At 32.3% G+C, this 13,095-nt stretch overlaps 1 protein-coding gene across 1 annotated transcript in view; it reads right to left on the bottom strand.

The window, feature by feature from the left end:
• Window positions 1-13,095, bottom strand: part of LOC127739379 (putative leucine-rich repeat-containing protein DDB_G0290503) — a 58,262-nt gene that overhangs the window by 34,410 nt on the left and 10,757 nt on the right. Inside the window, exons 6-8 of the mRNA XM_052251076.1 lie at window positions 12,879-12,959; window positions 10,836-10,945; window positions 9,442-9,479 (exon numbers count right to left, since the gene is read on the bottom strand). Coding sequence (XP_052107036.1) covers window positions 9,442-9,479; window positions 10,836-10,945; window positions 12,879-12,959 — 229 coding nt within the window. The remainder of the gene's footprint in view (window positions 1-9,441; window positions 9,480-10,835; window positions 10,946-12,878; window positions 12,960-13,095) is intronic.

The raw sequence follows: 13,095 nt of genomic DNA, 5'->3' as shown, positions 1-13,095 counted from the left end.
AATTTTGGATGTTTCATTTTAACTGAATTTGATATGGAAAGAGTGATTAGGCCAGGTGCAAAAAGGTAACATTTACAGTTTTCGGAACATCTCTTGACTTGTCCATAGGGGTATGGATGTGTATTGGCTAAATTTGTAAGATGTAAACATTCAATTTTTCTGAAACTTGGATATATTTTTGGACTTATACTGTACATTACACACACAAAATATTTGACAAAAAAAAAACAGGTAAATTTTTTTTAATGCGACAAAACGTTATATAGAACATGAAGAACTAATAGGGGGAATTAATTGTGGTCTGTGGCCTAAGATTGCTTATAGTATACAAGAAACAGACAAAACCATGAAAACTTAACAATGACCATAAACCATGAAAATGAGGTCAAGGACAAATGAAACCTGCCAGACAGACATTTAAAACTTATAATCATGCCTTTGACCAAATATAATTGACCTATTGCTTATAGTATTAAAAAAGACCAAAACACAATAACTTAACATAGATCACTGATCCATGAAATGAGGTCGAGGTCAAGTGAATCCTATTTGACGGACATGTAGTCTTTGCAAGGAACTTATATACCAAATATAGTTATCCTATTACTTATAATAAATGAGGATTTCACACAACAAGATAAATGGAGAATGTGTCCATGGTACACAGATGATGCCTCCACTTGCATTTAACTTTATAAAAACAAAAAATTCAGCAATTTTTATGTTTATAAAGGGACATAATTCAAGAACAGTAAAAGTGAAACGGCCAAAATTCAAATTTGATCTGTGTTTTGTGGTAATAAGCATTGTGTATAAGTTTCATAACATTTGGTTGAGGCAAACTAAAGTTAGAGAATGGAATCTACTTTTGGGATGTACGGATGTACGGACAGAAGGACAAGGATAATACTTAATGCCCCCTCCAGCGCGGCAGGGACATTAAAACTCCTGATTTTTTTCAAGCAGTTGCTGAACCATGAAAATGAGGTTAAGTTCAAGGACAACAGACATATGACAGATAGAAACTTTGTAACATAAGGCATCTGTATACTAGGTATGAAGCATCCAAGTCTTCTACCCTCTGAAATATAAAGCTTAATACAAATAGTTTACGCCGCCGTTGCCCCCACCGGATTGTAATCCTTATGTCTCGCAAACTGCGACTTTCGTTGCAGGCGAGACAATAAAACTCTACCTTATATATTACTATCCAGTTATTAACATTTTAATCTGGTCATCCAGTCTATTCTTATATATTAGCATTGTATAGAGTCAAGCTTTTCTCAGATAAATTTTAGTATAAGAAAAATATGGTCTATTTATTAGTTGAAATTGGGCTTTGAACTAGCTTTCAATAACTGAGAGTACTCTTAGATGGGTACTTCAATGTCTTTTATCTATTTTGTTAGTTATACTTATCTGTTTAGTGAAGCCCTTGTGCAAGAATTTATTGTTGCAATTGTTTAACAATGGACAAACATGTGAGGTTAATTATTGTCAATTTGATATTTTTAAAATATGTGCTTACAAATAATGCTTTCAAAATTTTAAATGCAACTTAATATTTTTGCAAAACCTATCCAGTTGCAACTTTTTTAATAATAAAAACATTGCAAAAATTTCTGATTTTACAGTATACTGTACTTAAAGAGTTAAGTACTCTTTCTGTACTGATTTGTATTGAATTTTCTTTTCTTTATCTTTAACAAGTCCTCTTAACACATGCCAATACACATAAGTTTAAGCTATTTTGTTAACTTGAATTAAAATTTACCAAATTTAAGTAGCAAGAGGGTGAGGCCTCATACCAATGGAATTAAAATTTTACTAAATAGCCAAACTGAATATGCATATGAATAGATGGTTGGGAAAAGTTCACAGGGTATCTTATAAACAAGCAATTTATTTCTCTTACAACATGTACATATTTTTATTCTAATAAATTCTTCAATATATTCTCTAAAGAACTGAAGTTTGTTAGAATAACAGTAAATGTTTCAAGGTTTCATTTTCGCAATTACAAAATTAGCATTCAGAGGTCACCACACTTCAAAATTTTAGGGAGAAGTGACTTCTCCCTGGCAGCCAAACAGGGAAACTTCAGGGAAAAATGAAGGAATGTCTTAATACTTTTTATAAACTAAATTTACCAGCATCTATACCGTCTTGTTATTTTTAGGAGCCCTTTGTGTGGCAACTGTTAACGTGTTATTTCCTTCGCTTGTGGTCTGAATGAATTAATGAAGGAATTGAAAAATAATTCATTGATCAAATTTTGCTGCATCTCAAAGCCTTTTTAAAACCAATCTCTGTTTAGGTTTGCCCACAATTGTGCTTAATAACATACATAAAGCAAGAACCTAGGACCACCTCCCCTCTTCCAAAAAAAATTTAAATAAAAATTTAACAAGAGTGCACAAGCTGAAATGTCTTGCCTTCTTTACTGACCATTGATTTTATGTTGAAAGTCTTAAAGATAAAGGTTTTACTTAAAGCATCACAGAAACTCAGGTCAGATAAATCCTGTCAGACAGACATATACACCTTACATTTTTTTTATACCCAAAATATAGTTAATCTATTGCTTATGATAACCAACAGACCAAAACAAAAAAAACTTAACATTGAACAATGAACCATGAAAATGAGGTCAAGGTCAGATGATACCTTTCAGACAGACACTTACACCTTACAATCATTCCATACACCAAATATAGTTGACCTATTGATTATAGTACTTGAAAAACAGATAAAGGTTTTACTTAAAGCATCACAGAAACTCAGGTCAGATAAATCCTGTCAGACAGACATATACACCTTACATTTTTTTTATACCCAAAATATAGTTAATCTATTGCTTATGATAACTGACCAACAGACCAAAACAAAAAAAACTTAACATTGAACAATGAACCATGAAAATGAGGTCAAGGTCAGATGATACCTTTCAGACAGACACTTACACCTTACAATCATTCCATACACCAAATATAGTTTACCTATTGATTATAGTACTTGAAAAACAGATAAAGGTTTTACTTAAAGCATCACAGAAACTCAGGTCAGATAAATCCTGTCAGACAGACATATACACCTTACATTTTTTTTATACCCAAAATATAGTTAATCTATTGCTTATGATAACTGACCAACAGACCAAAACAAAAAAAACTTAACATTGAACAATGAACCATGAAAATGAGGTCAAGGTCAGATGATACCTTTCAGACAGACACTTACACCTTACAATCATTCCATACACCAAATATAGTTGACCTATTGATTATAGTACTTGAAAAACAGATAAAGGTTTTACTTAAAGCATCACAGAAACTCAGGTCAGATAAATCCTGTCAGACAGACATATACACCTTACATTTTTTTTATACCCAAAATATAGTTAATCTATTGCATATGATAACTGACCAACAGACCAAAACAAAAAAAACTTAACATTGAACAATGAACCATGAAAATGAGGTCAAGGTCAGATGATACCTTTCAGACAGACACTTACACCTTACAATCATTCCATACACCAAATATAGTTGACCTATTGATTATAGTACTTGAAAAACAGATAAAGGTTTTACTTAAAGCATCACAGAAACTCAGGTCAGATAAATCCTGTCAGACAGACATATACACCTTACATTTTTTTTATACCCAAAATATAGTTAATCTATTGCTTATGATAACTGACCAACAGACCAAAACAAAAAAAACTTAACATTGAACAATGAACCATGAAAATGAGGTCAAGGTCAGATGATACCTTTCAGACAGACACTTACACCTTACAATCATTCCATACACCAAATATAGTTGACCTATTGATTATAGTACTTGAAAAACAGATAAAGGTTTTACTTAAAGCATCACAGAAACTCAGGTCAGATAAATCCTGTCAGACAGACATATACACCTTACATTTTTTTTATACCCAAAATATAGTTAATCTATTGCTTATGATAACTGACCAACAGACCAAAACAAAAAAAACTTAACATTGAACAATGAACCATGAAAATGAGGTCAAGGTCAGATGATACCTTCCAGACAGACACTTACACCTTACAATCATTCCATACACCAAATATAGTTGACCTATTGATTATAGTATCTGAAAAACAGACCAAAACACAAATAAACTGTTAACACAGAGATATGTCTCGCCTTTTTGTACTTTTGATAATGCAAATGTTGAAATTAAAATAGCAATACTTTAACATGTAAGTTATGCAAATATTCAAGGTCAATGGACCATGACTGAAGGTACATGGCAAAACAATCTCCATGGAAATGAGATGTGCCAATGGTAATACAACTGCATACCAAATACCATAGACTTATCATAAGTCGTTCCCTTTCAACAAACCTAAACACAAACATTGACTTGTAAACTATGTAAAAATTTCAAAATCAATGAACCATGATGAGGGGGTGGGGCTATATAATCCATGGAAACGAGACTTGCAAATGCCAATACATTTGCATACCAAATATCATTGACTTAACATTAGCGGTTCATCTTAAACTGATCTAATCACAAACTAATACATGTAAACTAAGCAAAAGTTTCAAAGTCAATAGACCATGACTGGGGGGGGCGGGACCAAATATTCTCCATAGAAATGAGATGTGCTAATGCTTATACAACTGCATACCAATTATCATTGACCTACCACTAACGGTTCCCCTTGAACTGACCTAATCACAAACTAATACATGAAAACGAAGCAAACGTTTCAAAGTCAATAGACCATCATGAGGGGGAGGGGCCAAATAATCTCCATGGAAATGAGATGTGCCAATGCTTATACAACTGCATACCAAATATCATTGACCAACCACTAGTGGTTCCCCATAAACTGACCTAATCACAAACTAATACATGTAAACAAAGCAAAGTTTCAAAGTCAATAGACCTTGACTGAGGCGGCGGGGCCAAATAATCTCCATGGTAATGAGATGTGCCAATGCTAATACAACTGCATACCAAATATCATTGACCTACCACTAGTGGTTCACCATGAACTAGACCTAATCACAAACTAATACATGCAAACGAAGCAAAATTTCAAAGTCAATAGACCTTGACTGAGGGAGCGGGGCCAAATAATCTCCATGGTAATGAGATGTGCCAATGCTAATACAACTGCATACCATATATCATTGACCTACCACTAGTGGTTCACCATGAACTAGACCTAATCACAAACTAATACATGTAAACGAAGCAAAGTTTCAAAGTCAATAGACCTTGACTGAGGGGGCGGGGCCAAATAATCTCCATGGTAATGAGATGTGCCAATGCTAATACAACTGCATACCAAATATCATTGACCTACCACTAGTGGTTCACCATGAACTAGACCTAATCACAAACTAATACATGTAAACGAAGCACATTGTTGACGCTGCCGCCGCCGCTCGAAACAGCATACCTATGTCTTCGTCAAGGCGAGACAAAAAATTAGCATTGACCAATGAACCATAAAAATGAGGTCAAGGTCAGATGAAACCTGCTGGACAGACATGTACACCTTACAATCATTCCATACACTAAATATAGTTGACATATTGCTTATAGTACTTGAAAAACAGACTAAAACACAAAATCTTAACATTGACCAATCAACCATGAAAAAGAGGTCAAGGTCAGATGAAACCTACCAGACTGACTTGTACCCATTACAGTCATTCCATACACCACATAGAGTTGACCTACTGCTTATAGTTTTGAGAAACTAACCTAATCATGTAACTTTAACCTTGATCACTGATCCATGAAATGAGGTCGAGGTCAGTTGAACCCTGTCTGACAGACATGTAGACGTTACAAGGAACCCATATACCAAATATAGTTATCATGCTACTCATATCTAGTGAGAAATTCACATGACAAAAAACTCAAATTTTTTTCAAGCAGTCGCTTGGGAGGGATAACTTTTATTGTTCAATTTAATGTGCATCTATTTTTCTTGTCTGATCTGGAAATTTTTATTGAGGGCCTAGATATAGACTAAATACAGTATTAAAATCTAAATGTTCATTTGTCATGATCCAGATAAAAACAATTCTAAATATATTTTTAGATCTATAGAGGTTACAACGTCAACAAGGAGATCCCCAAATTTTCCCGCCTACATAACAGGAAGTTGTAACCAAACATTGATACATGTGTTTATGGATAATGTTTGCAAGATACTTCTTTTATTTATTAACTTTTGAAATAGATATCCAGTTTGAAGGTACATTCATGCATTTTTATTTATAGAATAGATTGCAATTAATAAAATAAACCTGAATTTTCAACTTAAGTAAATTGGGTCATGTGATACATGTACTGTGCTTTGCTTTTGTGCCAACAGGCATTTCATTTGCACAAAAAAAGTCTTTTTATTTGCACTACAAAGCACATTTCATTCGCGTCAAAAATAAACATTTCATTTGCGCCAATAATACAGTTGAATATAAATAATAAATATATATATAGAAAAGAGACTTTTAATCAGAACTTTAAAACATTATTTTGTTTGTACAATTTAACATATTCATCATAAATCACCACATCATGACAACCACTCTCTTTTTCGGTAAAGTATGAACATGAACACTAAGTGACTCTCAGTTTTAAATGAGGAATGGGTATGAACTCACTTAATTTTTCAGGGGGGTTATTTTTGATACAAGCATTGAAACTTTTTTTGTCATAAAATGGTACAAAAGCAATATTTATTTTTGGCACAAATGAAATATATCCTTGTGGTACAAATGAAATAATGCATTTTTAAATAACAGTTAACACAGAGATATGTCTCGCCTTTTTGTTATTTTGATAGTAATATGCAAATGGTGAAATTAAAATAGCAATACTTTAACATATAAGTTATGCATAATATTCAAAGTCAATGAACCATGACTGAAGGTACAGAACCAAACAATCTCCATGGAAATGAGATGTTCCAATGCTAATAAGTATGCATACCAAATATCATTAACCTACCACTAGTGGTTCCCCAATAACTGACCTAAGCACCTTATACATGTAAACTAAGCAAAAATTTCAAAGTCAATAGACCATGACTGACAGGGCAGGCCAAATAATCACCATGGAAATGAAGATGTGCCAATGCTTATAGAACTGCATACCACATATCATTGAACTACCACTAGTGGTTCCCCATAAACTGATTTAATCACAAACTAATACATTGTTGATGACGCCACAAACGCCAGAAACAGCATACCTATCTCTTGCTTTTTGACTCCGTCAAAGTGAGACAAAAAATTGGTGCAAATGCAGTGCGCCCATGTGATATGAACAGATAATGCCAGTCCCCTGAAATTTACCTGGTTAACAGGTTATAAAGTTTGACACTTGACTATTAAGCAATAACTGTGTCATAATCAAGGATAGCTTTAGCCATGGTTACATGTTTATTCCATTGAATATCGGAATCATGTGCATTCGGATCCAGAATTTTTCAAAAATCATGAGGCGACATTGGGGAATTTACTGAAAATCAAGGGTGACTTAAACCTCTACTTCAAGCTTCAGTAGAGCAAAGTTCAGAATTCAAGGGCAATATGTCGCTATCTTCGCCTGGTGTGGTGACACCTGAGCATTTTGTGGAGAAAATGTTATAATTTCGTCTCTTCAGATTATCTTTAGTAGGAAGTGTGTGACGTTTTTTTTCTTTCATTATGAAAATTCATTATCAGTGCAAACTGGTCAATATGAGAACAAGTGACCCTAATGATATAACATGTGACAATATTCTTATCTCTATCTATTTTTTTATTCCCATTTTTTTATCTTTGATGCCTTTTAATTTTTCAATTTACAAATTATTTCATTTACAACTCACATTATTGGATATAAAAATAAGGAGATTGTATGATTGCCAATGAGACAACTATCTTCCAGAGTTTAAATGACAAAGATAAAAGTAATTAAAGGGCATTGTGGGTCTATTTTTTATTCTATCAAGTTTCCAGTTTAATTTTTTCTATTTTTTGTATTATATTGTTTCTAATTTGAAACAGTAGTTTACAAAATACTACAAAAATAAAATAAAATATGTAAACATCAACTATTTTATGTTTATTTCAAAACTTATAAGGCATTGATTGATTACGTGTAATTATCTGCTATACACTTACACATATATGTTGCTATCAAAACAATTCCCAATTGTCCAACATTTAAACTTCTCAATTGTCCCACATAATTTCTTTACTTTTTTACCTGTAATTTTTTGAATGAATGTGGCATTTATATTAAATTGTTCACTTCGTCATCAACATGTGTATTAAGTTTGATGTGACCACAAAATATCCTAAACCAACACTTTAAAATACCTTAAATCAAAACTCTAACCCTGATACTGGACTGAAAGAAAAACAAATGGGAAAACAGGAGATTTGGAAATTTTGGTCAGGAGATTAGGACTCAGATCAGGAGGTTTTTTATCAACATCATTTTGTCATAAACTGTGTGATGCGGAAATAGTCTTTTAAAGTGTTTTTTTTTCAACTTTCCATCCGATTGTAATATGTTTATAGTACCCTTGTACTGTTAAATTTTCTTTATCTTTATTCAAACTAACATTCTTTTTTTTTTTAGAACATTCTTTAATTCAACTTTTTGTCTCTTCTGTTTTATCATTATTCGTTAATAACAATCACTGCAGATTGAACTTTTTTTTTATCTTTATTCTGCAACATTTTTTCATGCTAATAAACAGGATCATCATATAAAATATGGTCATACTTTATTATATAAATTTCAATTTAAGCCTTGAAAAGAAGTATAGAACTTAAAAATACTTTCCCAATTAATATTTTTTTATTTCGTCCTTAGACATTTAAAATCATTTTATTACCATTCTTTTACATGATTATTTGTTCAATTTATATTTCATTTATATTTTTTTAACAATTTACATTATTTAAAAGAAAATAACTTTAAACAGCATAAATCAAGGGAAGTAACCCAAAATTTATTTCAATTATTTTAGATTTTATTACACAACGGTAGTTAGCCTGAGGTAAAAATCGTTGATTACCAGTATGTGTGACACCCAAGCTGGTAAGTGAAGCCATATAATTATGCATGTTCTTTGATTTACAAGTAAAATTTAACTTCAGGTAATGTTAGTTACACTGGATTTGGTGGCTGAAGTTTCATTCATGAAATATTTCATACACAGTATTTTTTTCTCTTCAACGGGAGGACGGGAGGAGACCCCTGAAAACGGGATTATTGTACTCCCGTCGGGAGGTTCACATGTATGATTGTAGGTGGGGATTATAAAAACAGATATTTTAGTGGCACAAGACATATGCCGTAGTGAATCCTCACACCAAAAGGCATCTTAATACTGTCCCATGTGAGCTAAAAACTGATTGGTTAATCAAAAAGTAGAATCTTACCTCTCAGTTTATTCAGCAGTGCTTCATTTTTCTGGTTTCTGAAAATTTAAAAGAAATTTTGATTATAAATTTTTTAACAATAGTGATTGAAAAGCACTAATAATCAATTTTAAATCAAATGATTCTTCTAGGAGATTTTGTTCAGATCTTTACTCTTGACTCAGGAAAACAAAAATGTTAAAAGACAAGCAATCATAACTATAGGTTTCATAATGAGTGAGAATTGGATATTGCTTATCCAAGTTATTGAATTTCAATATAATAATAATAACCAAGCCTTTGCTGATTTTATTATTATTATTATTGAAATTAAATGACAAGAGTTGATATTAAACGATATCTAATTCTAACAAGTTGTTCAATGGTAAAAAGAAAATTCTAGTAAAATATTTTCAATTTCCAAAGCTCCACTAAATTTTTACACTATTTTGTCAGAAACACAGACTATTGTTAAATCAAAAGTATTTAAGCTTTTTGTACACTTCAAAATGGAATCAAATTTGACAAAAAGAATATTTTCAGCTGAAACATGTGAGTGTTTTGTATGTTACTGAAGAAATCACAAATATCCGTTGCCAAGGTTATGTTATGACCTTTGAAAGTAATTATTGACCTAATGAACAGCCAATTGAAATGTCACAATGGGACAATTTGGTAAGACATTTAAGGATAAGACCAAATCTAAAAGATCAAAAGAGGTCACCCTCTTCATATGTATGGTGAATGTGCATATCTAACCGCCATGAAGACGACTGAGCAGCGAACTGACCTGTGCTATGTTGAAATGATTCTAACCTGGATCTTTCTCAGGCTGACCTCGTTCTTGATATCAATTTTGACAAAAAGAATATTATTGATTGCAATGTTGATTCTTACTTTGAAACTTCAATTTTTGGCTTACAATTTTAAAATTTTAAAATGAAATAAGGATTATCATCTTTTAATGTTGATGTTGATAAAGACTAATTAGTTTCATTGGTCTATCACATTAACAAGGTCTTTTTTATACTGATTGTAAATAAACCTCAATTCTTTCAGTTTGGACAGATTGACTCAAGGATAAACAAGGTCAATGTAGTATACCAACCGCACTACATGAGGACTGAATTTTAAAATTTTATAATGTCCATAACTTTGGTACATTTCAGTATCCTTTCCCTTACAACAAATCCCTAACAATGTGCATAAAGTATATAAATGAAAAACATTCAACAAAATAAAAACTTAAAAGCTTATAAACTGTAAAAAAACAATATCTAGTTAGATAATCTATATATTGTCATCATAAGACATGATGTTACGTATGTGTTGCTTTATAAATGCTGGAGATACTAATAATTTTAAATGCTTTTCAAGAATAAAATTTCTGGAATAAAACTTATCATTTGAATTACATTGTTTCCAAGTTCTGTATTTTCTTCTGGTTTTCTTTCTTTAATACATCGTATCTGTCTTTATAAGTGGATGTCTCTCTACTCATTTCTTCATACTGCCGCAGTGTCAACTGAAATTATAAAACTAGAATCTTACACAGTATTTGGACTTAATGTCTGATCCACCAAACACCAAGTCAAACCTGAATCTCCCGTTTTCTAAAAGCCCCACCTAGTACAATTGGACTTTTGCACAATGTTGAATGTGTTTACTTCTGACTTGCATGGAGCAATATGTATGAATAGAATTCTGATGGCATTGCAGGAGACACATAGGAACTATCTATGTAAGTGTATTTATTAAAAGAAATAAGACAAAAGGCTTCACATTTTTCATTCGGGCACATGAGCTGTGAAAACTTGAAAGTAGTTGATTAAAATAGTGTTTTATACTTTTTGCAAATCATTTTCACATTTATGTTGTAAAACTCTAATTTGGCATTTAAATAAGAAAGATCATATCATAGGGAACATGTGTACTAAGTTTCAAGTTGATTGTACTTCAACTTCATCAAAAACTACCTTGACCAAAAACTTTAAACTGAAGCGGGACAGAAGGACAGACGAATGGACGAACGAACGGATGCACAGACCAGAAAACCTAATGCCCCTACTACTATCGTAGGTGGGACATAACATGAATATGTCCATCAACTTCATCAATAAACTGCTTCGCTGAGCGCAGCTAGATACGCCTGCAGAGGTCCAACCCTGAACAGTTGGGGCAAAAATGGACACAATATTCAAGCTTGATTCAGGTCTGAATTTGGATTGTAATTAAATATTTGACATATTATAGGTTTCTGAATAAATGTAGTCAAAGATCTTGAAATTGGTTATATGAATTGAATTTATATTCAATTAAAGATTTCTTGCTGTTGTGCAATACTTAGTAAATCTGTTGTCAAGACTATAAACAAATAAAGTTCAATTAATTCTCAATGTCATATTAGAAATTTATGAAAATAAAAAGAGAGCTTACATCAATAGATATAAACAATTCACCAAAGTTTCATGAGAATTTGTGACAGCATTTTTGAGTTATTGTCCGAAAACTGGAAAATTACCCCTTTTTTTAATGAATAAAACCCCATAACTCAGAAATGCAAAATGTAAAATTTATAAAATTCTAAAGGGAGCTTACAGCAATAAATACAAACAATTCACCAAAGTTTCATAAGAATTGCTGAAAGCATTTTTGAGTTTTTGTTCAAAAACTGGAAAACCCCCCCTTTTTTTATGAATAAAACCCTGTAACTCGGAAACGTAAAATCTAAAATTTAAAAAATCGAAAGGTAACTCATGTCAATAGATATAAACAATTCACCACAATTTCTTGCAAGCTGGTGAAAGCATTCTTGACTTATTGTCCGAAAACTTGAAAATCCCCCTTTTTTTAATGAATAAAACCCCATAACTCAGAAACGTAAAATCTAAATTTAATAAAAAACGAAAGGGAGCTCACGTCAATAGATATAAACAATTCACCATAGTTTTATGCAAATTGGTTAAAGCATTTTTGAGTTAATGTCCGACATGTTGACGACGGACAGACGGACAATGGTATACGATAATACGACCCGTAAACGGGCGTATAAAAACTACCTTGACCAAAAACTTTAACCTGAAGCGGAACAGACGGACGGACGGACAGACGAACGGACGCACAGACCGAAAAACATAAAACCCCCTCTACTATCGTGACTGAGTTTTACTGTGCGTACTGTTATACGTTTGTTTTTTTCTACATTGGCTAGAGGTATAGGGGGAGGGTTGAGAACTCAAAGACCCATTGGTGGCCTTCGGCTGTTGTCTGCTCTATGGTCGGGTTGTTGTCTCTTTGACACATTCCCCATTTCCATTCTCAATTTTATTACTTGATTCAAGTCTCAACATTTGTTTGCATTCATTCTACGAATAACCAAAATTAAATGCATGCATATTGCCAGTATATATAATAACTGTAATATTCGTTTGACCATAATCATGATAACCTTAACCTACCTCTAAACCAGCCAGTCTATCTTTTAAAGACTGTACTTCCTGTTGTTTCTGTTTATTGTCAACTTCTAGGATGGTCTTGGCCTATAGAAGAAAAAACACTATTAATTATAAATTACATGACCTATGTATTTTATATAACTAATGTTCTTGGTTTTAAAGGATTATGAAGTGACTTCTTGATAAAAGCAGTATTCTTATTATTCTATGCCTCAGATTT

This window comes from Mytilus californianus, unplaced genomic scaffold (assembly GCF_021869535.1).
Source record: "Mytilus californianus isolate M0D057914Y unplaced genomic scaffold, xbMytCali1.0.p SCAF_4, whole genome shotgun sequence".
NCBI lineage: Eukaryota > Metazoa > Mollusca > Bivalvia > Mytilida > Mytilidae > Mytilus > Mytilus californianus.
The sequence above is the reverse complement of the archived record's forward strand: the minus strand, read 5'-3'. Positions and strand labels throughout refer to the sequence as shown.